The following is a 19,234-nucleotide window of genomic DNA, read 5'->3' on the forward strand; positions in this document are numbered from 1 at the left end:
GCACTTCTTCCTCAAAACCTGTGACAATCATGTCATCAACTTATACACCCACAATCAAATTATGTTGGGCCTTCTTTTTCACATACAGAGCATGTTCAAGCTTGCTCTTGCTGAAACCTAGATTGTTCAACACAGCATCCAACCTCTGGTACCAGGCTCTTGGAGCTTGCTTCAGCCCATACTAGGCTTTCTTCAACTTCAAGACATCGCTTTATCTCCCTTCTATGGTAAAACCCTCAGGTTGTTTTACATATATCTCCTCCTGAATTTCTCCATTCAGGAAAGCTGACTTTACATCTAAGTGGTAGATGTGCCAACCATTGAATGCAGCCAACCCAATGATCATTCTGATTGTCTCAAACCGGGCAACAAGAGCAAAGACTTCATCATAATCAATTCCAGGTCTTTGAGAGTACCCCTTTGCCACAAGTCGAGCTTTGTGCCTTAAAAATTCTGCCATTTTGATCACATTTAACCTTGTAAACCCATTAAGGCCAATGGGTTTACAGTCTTTTGGTGGAGACACTACCCCCCAGGTCGAATTTCTCTCAATTGACCTGATTTCCTACTCCATGGCACGTTTCCAGTTCACATCTCCAACTGCTTCTCTGTAGTTTGATGGTTCTTCATTGATCATTAGACAATTCTCATCAAAAACAGGTGATGCGACTGGTGAATTGGCTTCATAGATTTCTTCTAGAGATCTCATCCTCACTCGAGTATTTGAGGTGGAGCTTTCCCCCATTTGACTCTGACTTGAAGAAGAACGCTCCTCCTCAACGTCATCTGCTGTAGGAGATACCTCATCTCGCTCAATCTGTTCAGCTTCAATAGATGCAAGATTTGCTACCACCAGTTCAGTGTTTGTGTTGGCCCATGGACTGGTCTTCCAATCCCATTCCTTCCCTTCTTCAAAAATAACATCTCTTATGATCTGTCTTATAGAGTCCTGTGGAAAGAAACATCGATATGCCTTGGATCCAGTCTCATACCCAACGAACACTCCTGGCTGACTTCTATCTTCTAGTTTCTTCAGGTGTCCACTAACTTTCTTGACAAAAATCAATGACCCAAAGGTCCTTAGGTGATCAATGCTTGGTTTCTGACCTGACCATGCCTCATATGGTGTCTTCCCAACAAGACTTTTTGTGGCTGATCTATTCAGCACGTAGACAGTAGTGTTTACTACCTCTGCCCACAGCTGCATAGGTACATTCTTCTCTTTTAACGTCACTCTCACCGACAACATCACTGTCCTGTTACGCCTCTCTACCACTCCATTCTGCTGAGGAGTGTTGGGAGCCGTCAACTGCCTTTTGATTCCATGAGAATCACAAAAGGTATTCAAATCCTCTGATCAAAATTCACCACCTCTATCAGTCCGGAGACACTTGATCTGTTCACCCTTCTCTATTTCTGCAAGTGCTTTAAACTTCTTGAAGACTGCTAAAGCATCTGACTTTTGCTTCAGCATGGCCACCCACATCAGCCTTGAGTGATCGTCCACTACCAAAAGGAAATACCTACTGCCCCCAAGTGATGTGGGTGAGATAGGTCCACAGATATCTGCATAAACCAAATCCAAGGCCTTTAAAGACAATTTATCCTTGCCCTTTGGAAATGGTGCTCGGATGTGCTTCCCAATGATGCAAGGTGCACATCGATCTTATAAAAGAACAATCTCTGGTAGACCTCTGACTATTGCATCTCTTGCAATTTGATTCAGGGTGTGCAGGCTTTGGTGACAAAACCTGCGATGCCACAACATGGAATTCCTGCTGCTTTCTTCAGAGAGATGACAAGACTCCACAACTTCTAACTCCAGCTTGTAGAGACCATCTGATTTCATCACCCTTGCCAGCAGCTTCTCATCAGTGTCATAAATGAACAGGGTACCCTTCCTGAGATTGATAGGATACCCTAAATCATCGAGAACACCTAAGCTAAGAATATTGACCTTAAGAGTTGGTGCGTATAGCACCTTCTCCAACTTCAATACACTTCCATCCTTGCTTCTCGCATTGACAGGCCCTTTTCCAACATATGTGATTCTTGATCCATCGCCAAATTTCACTGTGCCTATCAGTGATAAATCCAGGTAATTGAAATAACTTTTAGTACCTGTCACGTGCGATGTAGCTCTAGTCTCAAGGAACCAGACATTTGAGGCTGAAGAATACCCATTGGAGCTCTGAAAGAGAATATCTGAGGCTTCTTCTTCGACTGCCATAAGCAGTGCTGAGACTTCATCTCCACCAGATTCAACCAGGTTTGCTTTCTCTTCTTTCTTCTTGTCATATTTGCATTCAGACTTGTAATGACCAAGCCTCTAGCATCTGTAACACCGCACCTTTGACTTGTCGAATATACGCTTCTCACCATCAGCAGAAGACTCTTCAGAGGACCTTCCATGACTTCTGCCTCTTCTTCTGCTCCTTACACTCCCCTTTCCTCTGCCTACAGAACTCTGCTTAGCTTCTTCTCTCCTAAACTTAGACTGAGCTCGCATCAGCAGGGCTTGCTCTTCTTCTCTCTGTTCTTGTTCATTCAACTGCAGCTCATGAACCTTTAGAGAGCCTATCACCTCTTCCATCGTCATCAAGCTCATGTCACCAAACTGCTCGAGTGATAGTGTCAGCGCGTCATACTTTGAGAGTGTCGACCTGAGAAGTTTACTAACAACTTCTTGTTCGGGGAGTCGTCACCGAGGCTCCTCAATTCACCAACAATCTGAGAGAAACGTTGAGTGAATTCACTTACAGCTTCATCCTTCTTTATCGTCAGGAGCTCAAACTGGCGGCCCAGTCCTTGAATTCTTGACTGGATGACACGATCCACTCCAAGATTCAAAACTCGCAAGACTTCCCAATTCTCCTTTGCTGCTTTCTTGGAATCGAGCTGATCCATCACGTCTTCCGGGATTGCAGATAGGATGACTGACAGAGCCTGTTGATCCTTCTTCTGATTCACCTCCTCGCCGGAGATAACCTCCCACAATCCACTAGCGTCAAGGTGAACTTTCATCCTCATTGCCGATTACCGATAATTTGTTTTCAACAGCATGAGAGATGGGAAATGACCTAACGGAAAACTCCGAGCAGCATCAGCTTCTCCAGTGCTGATCTTCTCAAACGATGATGGAGCTTCTCCCTTCTTCGGCATCTTCGCAGGTTTGCCTGGATTCAGAACGCTCTGATACCAATTGTTGGCTAGAAATTGATCTGAAGCCCTCAGATCAACCTCCAACCTCACAGCAGATCACTCTAGCTCGATACTCTCAAGAGACAACAAAAGGAAAACTGAATCTTGAAATGTAAAGTCGCATACAAATTCGTGACAATTCAAGGCTTTTTATATAGCCCAAGTTTCCAAAGGGGGAAACAACAAAGGCCAACAGAAATAACGGCCCTTGCGTCCACGTGGCCAAATCAGGATCTACATAACTAGATCCATTTTTTCATTTTGCCACAGGTCTTTGGTGAACCACAACGGGATCCGATTGTATCCGGGATCAACTCCTTCAGCCTCTCCCCCTCTCTCAATCTCTCCCCCGCCCTCATTATCGTTCTCTCTCCCTCTCTCGCTCGCGTTCTCTCTTCTCTTCCTTGCTCCCTCTCTCTCTCCCGCCCTCTCTCCCGCTCTTCCTCTCTCCTGCTCTCGCTCTCGCTGTCTCTCCAGCTCGCTCTCTCCCTCTCTCCACGTCACCCTCTCTCCCCATCACCCTCTCTCCCGCTCTTCCTCTCTCCTGCTCTCGCTCTCGCTGTCTCTCCTGCTCGCTCTCTCCCTCTCTCCACGTCACCCTCTCTCCGCTCTCTATCTTCCGTCACCCTCTCTCCTGCTCGCTCCCTCCCTCTCTTCCGGTCACACTCTCTCCTGCTCTCTCTCTCCCTCTCCCCCCGTCACCCTCTCTCTCTCACTCTCTCCCCGTCACCCTCTCTCCCGCTCGCTCTCTCCCTCTCTTCCGTCACCCTCTCTCCCGCTCTCTCTCACTCTCCCTCTCACCCCATCAACCTTTTTCCATATCTTTCTCTCTCAATCTCCACCTTTCGTTCTCACCCTCTACCCTGCTCTCCCTCTTGTTCCCTCATCCATCTCATTCTCTCCCTCTCTCTCTCTCTCTCTCTCTCTCTCTCTCTCTCTCTCTCTCTCTCTCTCTCTCTCTCCCTCTCCCCATCTCATTCTCTCCTTCTCTCCCGTCCTCTCTCCCTCTCTCTCGCCCTCTTCCTCTCTCCCTGACGTTCGCTCCCTCTCTCTCTCTTCCTCTCTCCCCTCCCTCTCGTTCTCTCCATCTCTCTCTCACTCTCTCTCCCGCTTTCACTCTCCACTCTCCCTCTCTTTCTCTCCTTCTCTCTCTCTCCCTGCTCTCACTCTCCTCACTCCCTCTCTCTCTCACCCTCTCACGCTATCCCTCTCTTCCTGCCCACTCTTCCTCTCTCTCGTTCTCCCTCCTCCATTCTCTCTCTCTCCCTCTCTCCCGTTCTCACCCTCATCCTCTCTTTCTCCCTCTTTCTCTCCCTCCCTCTCTCTATTTCTCGCCTTCTCTTCCATTCTCCCTGTCTCCCTGTCTCCCTTTTGAACTCTCTCTCTCTCTCTCTCTCTCTCTCTCTCTCTCTCTCTCTCTCTCTCTCTCTATCATTACCAAACACTACTTCTGCACCTGAGCTGACATTCACATGGACTCTAGTTTGATAAAAATAAGTTGACCAAGTCAACCTGACATTGAATTTCGCCTTGACTAGTCAACATGACCGACCGGGGACCGGACCGGATCGAGACCGGACCAAGACCGAGACCGGACCAAACTTCAGGTCTAGGTTTTTGACAAAACTGGACCGTGACCGGACCGTGTCCTTCCCTACTAGTAACTAGAATATGAAATAACAACCATAAAGCTCAAAATTTACAGAGAAATAAAAATAGAAAGAAACTTTACTATTTTACATGAAGTCAATGAATAATATAATGGATGTCAAAGGAGGTCATTTTATTTCATTTCAAATTAAAAGTAATTTTATTTTATTTGAAGTTTCATATTTTGTGTGGTTCTAATAAAATCCAATTTTAATATTTCATAAATGCAGTTATTTCAATCAAATTAATTTACTGCTCTTCAATAGTAGTGCATTTGAAAGTTATGATCTATAAGCGTTGATAAGTTAAAGCTTCTGTTGATGTTGAAAGATACAAATTTCTTGAAATTTCTCCACTTAATAAGTATAAATGGTTGGATCCACCCCAAGAATATTTATTTAGCTTATTTAGTTCCTTACAATGGTTAGCAGTAAAAGGTTAGGATAAAATTTATATATTATAAGAGTTTATTTTACATATTTTAATATTTAATATGATATTTATACAAATATTTAAAAAGGAAAACAGATAACTATGGCTCCCTATAGAAACAATGGTGACCATAGACGATGTAGAACCAAAATGTGAAAATCATGACTTGACGGATGCTAGTGTCAGTTATGCACTTGGAAAACTTGCAAGAAAATCCTAATGAGCAGTCAGTCAGGTTGGTAGCCAGTTAATAAGTATATACCCCAAAAGTTGTTTAAAGACAGGTACAAAAACAGTGGTGTAGCAGGTTTCCAATAAATATAAAAAATGCAATACAATTCAGTGTAATGCATGATTATACAACAATGTCATCCAGTATATTGTTGGATAGTAAGGGAAAATAAAATTGAGCACACACCATTTATGGAAGGATTAATGGAAGCAGAAAAAATAAGTTTGAACACTCACCATTTATGTTTTCACCTATACTCAACTGTCACGTGATCAAATCTGGAGCTAAGAAAAAATCTCAGATTGAACACGTACTGGCCTCAACGCTTAAGTTTTCACCATTTATGTTTTCACCTATACTCAACTGTCATGTGATCAAATCTGGAGCTAAGAAAAAATCTCAGATTGAACACGCACTGGCCTCAACGCTTAAGGAAGAAAGTTTAACAACCTTCACTTGAGAAGCTGAAAAACATTGAGTCAATTTACTCTAAAAATACATCCATGGCCGTAGCCATTGCATTAGATACACTGAGACAGGATGCAGCCCATGATTTGCTAGTAGTACCCCAATGTCATAAGGTTACCAACACTAAACATGCGCATGTAGACACCGTCACACCAAGTGTGCCATCGGCCAAACGTCACACGTCCGCTGATTGATTATATTATACCACACACCACAACGTCCATCCTTTCATCACCACATGTAGGGACACGCTAACACATCGGTCACACAGCAAACTCGGCTTTCTATCCTAGTGTATTTATGCAAGATTTTTGCTTAGGAAAGTTTGTCCCCCACTCTACATGATTAGGGTACAAGCCTTTGCCTAGGAATGCCACGTACTTTGTGACCTTATACCAACGCACTCTTGATCTCAATAAGCATTACATGTTTACTGCTTTACTTCATGAAACCCAAGGGCATTCAGTCTGATGGTAATGCCAAGTCCAATTTAGGGTTTTAGACTATTTTTTATCGAAATGCAACCAACAGTAATTACATATGTTTCTCATAAAATTGTTCTATATAACATAAATGGCTTGTTGGGTTCTGTACCTTGGTTCATCCATGGAAAACATGATTCGATGGATGAAAAAGCATGTTAATCGATGCATAATCAATCTTTAAAACATATATCAAATGTACCTTGTGGGAAACTTGTTCCACCGTTGACTTTACTGCTCTCATATTGTTCTAAAGCCCTTCATTTGTCTGGCCTCTAGAAGTATCCATGCGATCATTTGAGGCTTGGATCTCTGCCGCGTCTTCTTCAGCTCTCCTTAAAAATCTTGAAGATATTCTCACCATGAAAGAACACCTTCTCAAATATCCTCACTAACCTAGACAGGAATTTTCTTCATCATCTTCCTTGAGTCAAGTTCCTCTTATACCGATGAAGGATGATCCCTGTATTGACCAATTAATCACCTCTATGAGCTTCTCACTACATCCGAGCTATGGCTTGTTTGAATTCTATGATTAGAGCCACGTAAGCCGTAGTCAAAATGTTCTCATCCATTCATGAGATGTTATTGGTGCCTCAGATCATTGGAAGTCATATAGAACTATGACATGAATCAACCTAATTGACATTTTGATGGCACACGCCATCAAAAGTCATCATCGACGTCATCCACGCCGAGCACCCTCGACATTAAAGACCAGGTGAAGCTGCTCCGGTTTCCCTTTTTATATTCTCGTCTCCCGCTCTCTTGTGTTTTGTCTCTTTTCCATTCTTTTCCATCTCATTTTCATTGTGTTTTGTCGCGTTTGCAACGTTCGTCTGTCTGTCATTTTGTTGGGCCTTTCTCTAACCCTTCCCCCCTTGCCGCTCCTATTTCCCCCTTCAATTTCCTTTTCTTATTCACTTTGTTTTTCTTTATTGTAAGGGGGAGCCCATTTATAAGGGCTCCCCAAATGGACCCTTTAAGGCCCATTTTGGGCCCATTCCCCCCCCCACACACATAAGGGAGGAGATGGGCGCCCTAAGAAGCAGATCAGGAATTGAGCAGGAAAGTTTTTTTATTGTTTTGCTCTCCTCTTCCTCCATTGAGAGAGAAAAGAAAAGTGAACGAACAAGATACAGCCGTGGAAGTTCTCAAGTGAACGACCATTTCACGACAGTGGAAATTCTCAAGTGAATGGCCAATTCACAGCCGTGGAATCCTCAAGTGAACGGCCATTTCATGGCCGTGGAAATACTCAAGTAGTGAGCATCACTGAAAGTCATCCCGCGCCTGGTAGAAGGCCGTACGCAACCCCGAGGATTTCCCTGGGTTGTAGCCGACCCCAAGCAGGCTTCGCCCACTCCAAGGAGTCTCCCAGTTCGTGAACAGCCACACCCGGCGATCGCCTGCCGGTGGACCATGGGTGTTGCAGCAGAAGTCTTCTTCCCCCCTCCACCTCCACGGATGACCTCCAGCAATGGGTTCCTCAATATGCGGATTGTGTCCGCTGACATCGTTCCGATCGGATGCTTGAGGTCATTGTGCCGTCAGATGACTCCTTCCCTCTGACTTGTGCTCACGTACTTCGCCTATCTTTTACCGAGTGCTCCTGCGAGCCATCGTCAGTTGAGCTGTCATGTCTACTATGTCACTTCTCCGCCCCACCTGCTCTGACACGCCATCGGCGATGAAGAGATCCTGCACTACGAGCCACCATCGACAAGGTACGCCATCCTCTCTCGTCGCTCATTTAATTACTTCCTGTAGTAGGTTTTTGTCCTGACTCCACTGCGCTCGGGCTAGGTCGGTGAGCGAGGCTAAATGAGAGAAACTACACCTGTGAGTGTCTTACCGTTATGTACGAGTAAGTCCGTTACATGCAAGCCCAACGGATTGAGTCCGTTTGGCCGTAGGCATCCTCGTCACTCCGACGAGGTTCGAGAGACCACTGTCAGCGTCACCCGATGACTCTCGTCCAAGCTTGGAGCTTGGTGCCTCCCTTGAGTCAGAGCCTACATGTACGATACGTAGGGCATTCCGCATCCCGTAGTTACATACCTGTTAGGGTAACCGTCGAACGACGACACCTCCCTTATTCGATACTTTATCCCTTATCGACACTGAGCCATCATATTCGGTGTCGACCGGACGACGTCCTAGATGACGTCCGACAACACAATTAGGTGTAATACCATTCAGGGATTCATACATATCAATTCAATGAACGCTTTCTTCAAAGAACACCCACTATATGTACTTAGTGTTGCCACACTAATCGCCACAAGATCAACTATACTTATCATACAAGTAGGGCTAGTTAGCATTATTCTATTTGGATAATTTGATCTTCATTTAAATTATCCATCGAATAGGAATATTTATAATACATATTTAAAGACTAGTGATCTTCTTATTATGATATCGTCATAATTAACTATAACATTGCACGTATTCATGGACTTCATTATAAACATCAAATTGGAATGATAATGAACATAGTATTTTATTCAATGAACTTAAATAAACATGGTGGTATGGTTGGCTTGACGACCACATAAGATCCATCAGGGCCAACAAGGGGTCGAGGCCTAAGGAGGCAGAAACTGGATGAGAGAAAAGAACTTCGAAATGAGAAACATATTTTTGCATTCTATAAGATTTTATTGCTTACTCTGCAACTTATTTTCATCCATAAAATTGGAAGAAGTATTTTCTACATTTAAATAAGATCAGAAATTCCAGTTCATAAGATCATTTAAGGTTTCTGGTTCATTTGGGAATCCTTATTATTTTCCTTATGAGCACAAGTCAAGTATGGGTTCAAACCGCATGTAGAAGACATTCACAAGGTGAATTTTCATTATAATAATATATATTTTAACTATTTTATATATAGGAATAAAAAAAGTTGAATATCATAAAACAAGTGAATTCAAAATAATCCTAAGGTCAGAAAATACCTATGATTAAACCTATTTTTCCAAATATTAATAGAATAAACTTTTGGCTTTTTACAGGATTTTATATTGGGATATACTAATCAATTAAAATAAAAATACTGTAATATAGGCTTCAGTTGCATTGGTTGATACTTGATTGCACTGAACATGTGAGTGAAGTGAGAGGAATTGAGAAGGGTTTAAAAATAATACTATTGGTGGCTGATATAAGCCAATGAAAGATGAAGTGGAACAAGTAATGCATATAATTGTCCCTCCTTATGAAAAAAATGGGCAGTGGATATGGACTGATAAGCTCTTGAGTTGGTGTTGTGCATAAAAGATGAATAAAAGGCCATTGATGGATATTATACGATCGTCAAGCCAATCAAACATTTATGTCGTATTTTCGTTCATTTAATTATATATTTATTCCTTAGTTACATGTGATTTTTTTAATAAAGACCTTAAATATATTCAATTAAATAGTGAATTATGATGAGGTCATAATACATTTCACTATTTCTTAAACATTTATCCCACATAATGCTATTCAGAGGATTCTAGAGATGGACATCAAAATATTTGGGAAGTATAAAATTATGTAATCTTAATATAATAACTATGGCTAAATCCAGTTGCCATTACTATAGATACAATAAAGACATATGGTGGTGATGCCTTACAAAAAAATTCATTTAATTCATCCATAAGAAACTTTAACCCGCATTACTCCTGTCTATCATATCAATTCATGTGATAGTGAAGGGGAAGTCGTCCGAAGACCTAAGACACCAAAGCTATCTTGTGCATGGAAAAAAGTTTTGACTATGTCTTATGAGTCCCTAATCACTAGATTCACATAAGTTTTTGTTAAAGTGTAGCAACAAGTGCACAAAAAGGATTCAGTGGTCAATATGGGATCAATAACCCTTGTTATATGAGAATATTGACAACCAATTCTGCAAAAACCTGTTCATTTATAAATTAATATTTTAAGGAAGATATAATATTTTGGTTTAATTAATACATTTTTTGAATTTTATAAAACTAAATTTAAGTTTATGTATGATTCTGTTATGAGTCACTCAACGTTTATACAGTTAATTTAATAAATCATTGGCTATGTCTTTAGTGTGTGCCACATCATTTTGACATCACGATTTGCAAGGTCAAAATGACCAATACTACGTTAATTATATGTTTTCTCTATCTTGTAGGGACCTGACATGGAGAGAGAAATTTTTACTCAAGTTTCATTAAAGTGAAAAACCACATCAGGTTATGTGGCCCAAGGAAAAAAGTCAAATGCTTTTTCATGACGTAATTGCATGCAAAAAATAGGCACCTTCACACAATAAAAAATAAGAACCTAATTTATGTATTAAATGTGTGAAAATCTCAAATTCAGGGTGTTAATTTATGATCCATATTTTAGTTAATAAAAAATAATTTATAAACATTTACTCATAAAATAATTTCATTAGCAAGTGATGAGCACGGTGGGTCTCCACAAGGAATGAATATTAGTGTAAATACTATTTACAAGGGTGATTCTAGAGGTAAGAAGGATTAAATATAGCGTAAGATATAGTGAAGAGGAGAAGAGAGTAACAACAATAGAGGCAGTTGTAATTTGGAAAGATCGAACCAGTAGTATACTCGTAATGGATGGTTATGAAATGTGTAGGACTAGATCGTGGCGAAAAGAAGATGTGAAAAGTGGTGGTGAGCTGAGATTATAATTCATGATAAGAAGTAGCCCATTTTAGGTTTATTAATTAGGCTTTAATAGAATATACGAGGATGGGAAGTCAAGACGAGGAGGATGATAGTGTGGTGCATGGTGATATAGGTAGTGGATTAAGAGTAGAGTGAGTAAAATTGGAGAATAGGGATTTGGGTTTTCTTGAGCAAGTAGGGAGGAGACACGTTATGTGATTATGGCAGCCCATCATGTCAGCATCTTCTCTTAGGTTTATGCCAGAGAGCAGCACATAGGCGCCACGTGAACATATGTGAGTGGCATGCCGCGTGACACATTATCATGCACAGCCATATTTAACAACTCAAATGAATAAAATATCTGAATTTGAAACGTTAATTAAGCTTCTGCAGTACATTTATTTTTTAAAAAAGTTTTTTTTTTAATGGGCTGCATCATCCTATGTTGAAAACACGTAGCAAAGAAATACTTAGTCACTAAATGCCATAATGGTATCATTAATGGTGATGTCATAAAGCTTTACATTAATATTTTCAAACACTAATCATCAACGAGGTTTAATGATTTTTATAGCCAATCATGAAGCCTTAGGAGCCAGTTGTTCATCGTTCGGCAAATAGAACGACGACATGTGGCAGTGCGAAAAAAGCTTAAAATAATCTTTTAAAATTCAATACTAAATTAAATAAAAACCCACATATATATTGACTCCTAAAATTGATGTATTTATAAATATAAGTCTAACAATTCAGGAAAAATCATATTTGACAAAAATCATTTTTTCCTTCAGAATATAATTTCAAAATTCCTTTAAAATGTGTTAGATTGCATAAAAACCAAATATCATTTTAAAAATACATTTCATCATTATAAGCTACATGGAACGTATATATAATCAATTTAATGTAAATAAATATGTAAATATTTTCAGTCTAAGGTACTAAAAAATAAGTGTTATCAATGGGTATGTTCTTTTATGAAGGCAAAGACAAATGGCATGCGCCTACCAATTGTTCAGATATTTTATACGTAGTGATTTGATTCTTTCTTTTTGTTGGGTTCTCGAGGCCTTGATATAAATGCAGAAATTTAAACATTACACAACGGAAGACTTGAACAGAGTCGAACGGCATCTATAAAACCATTGAAACAAAATACCTTTCCACGGATCGCATATGTTATTTCTTGGATCCCAGAGTGATATCAGTTGAGTTGCTCATGTGTGCAGCCTTAAGATGTATCCACGCAATCCTTGGCATGTTTAATGTCCTCCTTCTCATTGATGAGACCTGTTCAATCTCCGTTGTCGTCGTTATGTCATTTCGATCACATCGAGGATGGAGATGGGTTAAGGGGAGAAGAGCGAAGAAGGGGAAAGGCCCTTGAACAATTCTGGCCTCGGTGAATTTCGTTCAGGACATTCTCCTATTTATAGTAAGTGGGTATTTTTCATAAAAACCCCCAAAACTTAAGTATACCTTCTGACATCCAAAAGACCATTTGTGTGTGACCCTCTAGGCCCATGTATTAGTCTAGTAAACTACTCCAGCAGTCCAATAACTTTTACTGGGCTTCCGAATTAATTAACTATATCATCATATAGACTAATTAATGTCGGATCGATTTAACCTAATCAATAGGTCGAGTCTCCAACACATGGGGTGTCAAGCTACACCTTGTGTTCTAGAAGATACAAAGGAGTGTGTATCGACTCACTTCATAGAATCTGATCATCATCGGTTACCGCGTATGTATAGTCCCTCATCCACTTGACACTCCTTAGACAACCTAGGATATGGTCAACTGTCAAACCTAATCGGACATCCAAGTTAGTACTAATGCATTTGAAAATCACCATAGAACTCTTCTCTAATATTTCACTGCATTGGCCAAGAACTTCATTGCATCATCTTCCTTGAGATGTCACCTCTTATACCGAGGGTGGATGATTCCATGTTGACCACTCAATCGTCTTTGTGAACTTGTTGATGTACCCAAACTAAGACTGTTTAGAATCCCATGATTAGAGACTCTTTGTCATAGTCAAAGTACAATTGTACGTCCAAAATATGTCTTTGGTGTGTCAGGGCTAAGGATAACTTGCACAATCGTGATGTGAATCGACCTGATCGATAGTTCGGTATAATACCATTCAGGGATTTGTATGGATCAATTCAGTGACTCTTTCCACTAAAGAGCATGTACTATCTATCCTATGTGCCTCCACACTAATGGCTACAAGACCGCCCATACTCATCATATGAGTGAGGCTAGATAGTGTTATTCTATCCGGATACTTTGATCACCTTCAAGTGTATCCTTTGAATAGGAATGTTTAGAACATATGATTAAAGACTAGTGATGTCCATATTACGAGATTCATTATAAGCATCACATGGCCACTATAATCAATATTTTCTATTAATGAAGATGAAATGAGATGTGGAATGTGAGATTGGCTTGCGTGCCACATATATTTCTATCACTTTTATGCAAAGTACAAGTGGTAGCACAGATTATCACCAACATGACCAATCAATTGTGAGGATTTATCTACCAATGAGGGAACATCTTTTTGACTGAATTAGGATAATAAACTCTAAATGTGATGTCGCCGGTATGGAGGCAAGGTAATGGAGCGATCAGGCAGTCAAGGTAATGGAGCAGTCAAGGCTGTAAGTGAATGCAAGAACATAAATATATATGGGTATAAAATGCATTACGAATCATAAATATGGGCAGATAATGCTTCAAATAATCACCTTAAAAACACATCGATTCCAGTTCATCAACGTACTCATAATAACATGTCACTTATGTCAATATTGGTGCCTTCATATTTTTTCAATATTAGATTCAAGTGAAAACAATTTCCCTTTGGGAGCATTTCTAGACTTTATCAACTGATATTTGAAAATTGACATAATATGTACGACTATAAAATGAGATAATATTATTTCAAAAGCAAAAAAGCATACCAAAAATTTTACAATATTTTCCATGTTTTCGTACTCTATTATTTTTTAAAAGAAATAAGGATAATGTTGATTTTTTTATGAATCTAAGATAAAATACACTTGTGTTTAATATTATTTATCAAGTTCATTAAAAATCAAAATAAATGACCTGAAAAAATAATAAAATTAAAAACTAAGTTTTGAAATGTATAAGTCAACAAAGATTGTGGTTAATGAAATAAATATTATAATTAATCATGATCTAAATATTTACTTGTAATATTATGACACTATAAAGGAAATTTTACTTTGTAAAAACAATTTATCTAAATATCCAGGTATCATGTAATATTTATTGAACTATACTAACACACTAACTTGTATCTATCTTGTGTATATGATAAGTGTTCATTTTTTTCTATCTTGAGGAGAACTAAAATAAAAGAATTTTAGGCTATTCATTTTTTTCATTTATGGCAACCTTTTCACTTTTTCTTTTTTCAAAATTAAAGTCTTTTATGTTCAATGACATTGGATACAACACGAATAATTTAAAATCTTCCCTCATTATGTATTGACATTTTGTAACAAGAACACGATAAAACAACCATAAACCTCAAAATTTACAGATAAATAAAAGTAGACTAAAACTCTAATATTTCATATGATTTCACTGGGTAATAGAATATATTTCACAGATGTTAATCCAAATCGAATGTTGCTTTATTTCATTTGAAATTTTATTTTTTGTGTAATTCTATCACTATCACATTTTTATTTTATCATAATATAGTGATTTTAACAAAAGTAATTTACCACTCTTGAAAAGTAGTAGGTTTGGCGGTGACAAGTTAAAGCTTCTGTTCAAGTTGATGGATACGTAATTCATGAAATATCTTCAATTAATAAGCTTAAAAGGTTAAATCCACTCTGAGCATACTTCTTGAGCTTTGTTTTGAATTTGTGTGTCACCCGTATAATGCAATGCATTTGAGAATACGCACACTTTCATACAATACTGACCACATGTGACAAGAGGTTAAACATCTTGATTAAGGGCTTACTGTGTTTCATCTTTAAAACTCATCAAACCACAAGAATTTTTACTTAAATGAACAAACCCTTAATCTTTAAAATGATTGATTTTCAATAAATAAAAATAAACTCGGAAAATATTGATTAAATAATTTTTAAATATTTTTAATTCCTCATGTGACTTATCAAATGAGTTCTGTTTGATATAAATTGTAACCAACATTTAAAGGGCAAACATTATTGGTTAATTCATCAATCATATGGTTGAATACCTATTATCTTCATATATTTTAATATACTTAACACAAGCTTAGACAAATCAGATTTATATAACATTATAGTTTCATAATTTAAGTATTACAAGTAGTTTGGTTCTAGTATTATGTTTTCTCATGAGTTTCCTAAATTGCAAACTATGTTTCTAAAGAGTTGACCATCCCCTTGATTTTTTTATGCATTTTGAATTCATCAAAATGCCAGTTTATACATATTTCAAATAAAATAACATAAAATAATAATAAAATATATAGAATAAGTTTCCAAATGCTAATATTTACAGCAGTTATCTAAGACAGGAATAAACATGCAAAATTTTAAAGAGCAAAAATCTGATTTTAAATTTAGTTGAAAAGGAAAAGTAATTAAACAAATCTCAACTCAAAATTGAAAATGACCTTTTATGTGTTTAAAAATAAAATCAATAGTTGATGTTATCAAAAGAAACTACACAAGTTTTTAATTTATAGTGTCATAGGAGATAATAAAATTTTAAGTTATCTGAAGATTCAGGCGCAACGAGCAAAAGGCGTGACTTGAGGAGCAATGAAGATTAAGATTCAGGATATCTAACGGATACAGAAGATGCATCTTCATTTACTTTGTAACATTCATCTTAATCCTAACCAAATTCTTTTGCTCGTCGTAACTTAAGTCAAACTTTTGGAACCTTTCTTCATGAAATTATCTTTCAGTTCTTGAGGAAAAAACCAAAGGCGCGAGTTTACAAGCAGCCATGACTGGATTGATTTTAAACCATTGCGACAGACTAAATACAATAATCATACTTGCATATATAAATAAATATTGACTTGACTTTGTAACCTTAGCTATTCTTAGCCAAGATTCTGAAGGAAGGGTAGATGTCGCCAAGTGGATCGTGAATCCACCATGCACAGGTTCAATTCCCATCGTTCGCCCATTACATCATTTCACATTTTCAAATGTTATTTTCAATATGCTTTCAATGACTAAAAACAACATTATTACAGTATCTTTTATTCTTTCAGACCCTACTTCATCTTCCAAGCAGTATTGAAAATACGCTTGCAGTACTGGGCCTTTTCCTACCAATTGATGCTCTCCACTTATTCCCCCCCCCCCCCATGGGGATAGTCTACAGGTAGTAAAAATACTCTGAATACTACATACAAGATACTTAGTGTAGATCCTCCCATACTTTTTTTCACGCTTGCTGCACTAATGTAGGATCTCTATGTTATGGTTGGCCAATATAGAGAGAATTTTGACTATGATTAATAACCAAGATACAGTCACATCATTGTCCCATACAAAAGACACATTTATTATTCATGTGCCGAAGATGAAGACACGTGTTATATGAGATGTCACCTAGTGCTCCTCATGATACCAAAACTAAAACCACTTGAATTAAATTCTGAGTCGTAGCGCGCGAGAGATGAGCTCAAATGTGGTCCTCCTCCATTTTACTCTTAGGATCCAAATCCCTTAAAGTTGGGTTCGTGGAGTCTACTCCAGGCTCACTTATATTGGAGGAAGGACTAAGTACTAGTGTATGACACAAGGCCGAGGTAGAGGAACCGTGTACTTTGGTGGAGGTATACCCCACGATTACACGCCAATGTATTTCTGTTAAGTAATGAGGATATTTCTCGGACCAAGCTCAGTCATTGGTCGGGGTATACTCCAGGTTGCATGATCATTGGGGACCAAACTATGATTTGAAACTGCAATTGGTTGGAAGTCCCATGAGATGGGTGCTCAATGATAGGCATTGTGATTGTTGGTAGTATAATCTAAGTCATATCATGTGTTTGGAGATTTTGATCCCCACAAGGAGAATGTCGATTTCTCCGCTTCTGTACATGTGAGGTTTGTATGGATTGATAAATTTTAGTGGAAGCCGTAATGAGTTAAAATTCAGCGTCCAGATTAGGATAGTATATTCCATAAGAGTTATGGAAAAAGAATGAAGCCCAACTTTATGAATCGGAAGTCTAGCCCATAAGATGAGGCTTGACTCGTATAAAATGGACTTGAGGACTATGAGATGTGAATTTATATATATCCAAATTAGAAATTTTGGATACTACTTTTACCATCCTAAAAAAGAAAGGTGTGTTCTAGTATAAGGATTATCTTCTTACAAGACACATATTTTTTATGAGAAAGCAGTGGGAGCTAAAGTATTCTCTGAAGGGATTCCTGATACAAAAATATCATAACCCAATTTGTTGAGGGCATGTACTTAAACTTGTTCGGGAGTATACCAAAAAATTTCATATGTTTGGTAGTAAGGACTAGATAATTTGATCTTAATGTTGGAAATCCTGATCTCGAGATATGTCAAAATACTTTGTCTAAGAGATGGTAATCTCTAACATATGAAGAGGCTATTCTAACTTTTGGGAATGAGCGAGAACATATGGATTCTGGAATTGGGTCCACCCCACTCTATGAAGTTTTGGAACTTGATTTACACTCTGATTGGTATGGTACCCATTATGAGTAAGTGAATCTTTTGAGAAATATTTAATGCTGATGGAAAAATTGAAATTGTTCAAATGAAGAGTTTATGGAGGAAGATTTTTCACTAGCTTCCAAGATAAAATCCACCAAAATTTTTCTTACCATAGAATCACATTACAATTATGGAATCTAGAAAAGGACGAATGTGTATTTGATACAACCTAAAATTTTACATCCGAGTGTGCAAACATCCAGAATCCAATTATAGATTTAATCAGGCATTCTGAAGTTAGAATATGAGTTTCGATAGAGTGATCAAATCTCATGTCTTCATTGAGAATGAGGAATGAGTCATGCGAGTATACATGATGACCAGTGGGAGCACAAATAGAATCATAATTATCATACCCGTTATCAAGAGTACATTATACTCATTGATAATTGATCTAGGAATGTTATGCTCGATAAAAGAATGACTGTCAAATATCTTCTCCACGAAGAGATTTTGAAGAAGTAACCTACATATTGAGAATACAGATCTATAGAGATAGGTCAAGAAGGTTATCATTATTCTCCAAGTCCATAAACATAGATATCATCACCGAAAGGAGTTTTGGAATGGAACTCTGAGAGAGGTTCATTGTGCCATAATAACAAGATTATCCACGCACATCATTCTAATTCGATGGATGGTACATGTTTGTCAAAATGCCTCAAAGATGCAGAATAATGAAACTCGATGGAAAACCAAGTCATAATTTGATTTAAATCATATAGAAGTATCTAATAATGACACAAAAGTGCATATCAACCAGATAGTGTAGAAGATCATCATAATAGACATCATTCAAGAGGGAAGAGAATGGCGTTATCAATTGTCAGGCCTAGCTTGGATGTGCATCTCAACTCACCTTCCTCCATACTAGCATGAATCCAGACCTCCTGCAGAACTCATGTAGCACCTTCTTGAGTTTTTCAGACCTCTAGAGACCTGTCACCAACCCTAGATGGCTAGGAAAACCCAAGAATGGGTCTCCCACCATCGCTCTGCTATTCCATTACGAGATGCTGAACTGGAAAGACCTACCCCCCCCCATAGATGGTGTGAATTGGTCTTGGGTTCATCCCAGGTTGCTGAATTGCCTATAACATCCCCCTTGGCTGGAACAATTTTCTTGCCAGAGGAGGACGACAACTGGCCCACATATGGATAAATCTACCCCTAGATGTTGGATCTTGCTTCAAGAGGGGTAAATGACTTTGCTTAAATCATAGTTGTAAAGCCCTTTAACATTTGGTGTACCTCCACACCATGAGAGGAGCCCATAAGCTGACACTTCAACAACTCGTACTCTGATTCACCATCTGTGTGGACCTAGTGT

At 38.5% G+C, this 19,234-nt stretch overlaps 1 protein-coding gene across 1 annotated transcript; it reads right to left on the reverse strand.

The window, feature by feature from the left end:
• Positions 1-565: 565 nt before the first annotated feature.
• Positions 566-3,030, reverse strand: LOC144709265 (uncharacterized). Its single transcript, XM_078582790.1, has 6 exons — positions 2,761-3,030; positions 2,351-2,617; positions 2,122-2,287; positions 1,752-2,079; positions 1,190-1,313; positions 566-949 (listed from the first exon to the last, which is right to left on the reverse strand). Exons 1-6 carry the CDS (start codon positions 3,028-3,030, stop codon positions 566-568), a joined length of 1,539 nt encoding a protein of 512 aa, XP_078438916.1.
• Between the last annotated feature and the right edge of the window lie 16,204 nt (positions 3,031-19,234).

This window comes from Wolffia australiana, chromosome 1 (assembly GCF_029677425.1).
Source record: "Wolffia australiana isolate 7733 chromosome 1, ASM2967742v1".
Classification (NCBI taxonomy): Eukaryota; Viridiplantae; Streptophyta; class Magnoliopsida; order Alismatales; family Araceae; genus Wolffia; species Wolffia australiana.

Coding starts and splice junctions, on each gene's coding strand:
- LOC144709265 (XM_078582790.1), bottom strand. CDS start 3,030: ATGAGGATGAAAGTTCACCTTGACGCTAGTGGATTGTGGGAGGTTATC. Junction 1,314..1,751: donor TCCATGTTGTGGCATCGCAG/GTTTTGTCACCA, acceptor TGGAATCAAAAG/GCAGTTGACGGCTCCCAACA. Junction 950..1,189: donor CTATGCAGCTGTGGGCAGAG/GTAGTAAACACT, acceptor TTCTTTCCACAG/GACTCTATAAGACAGATCAT.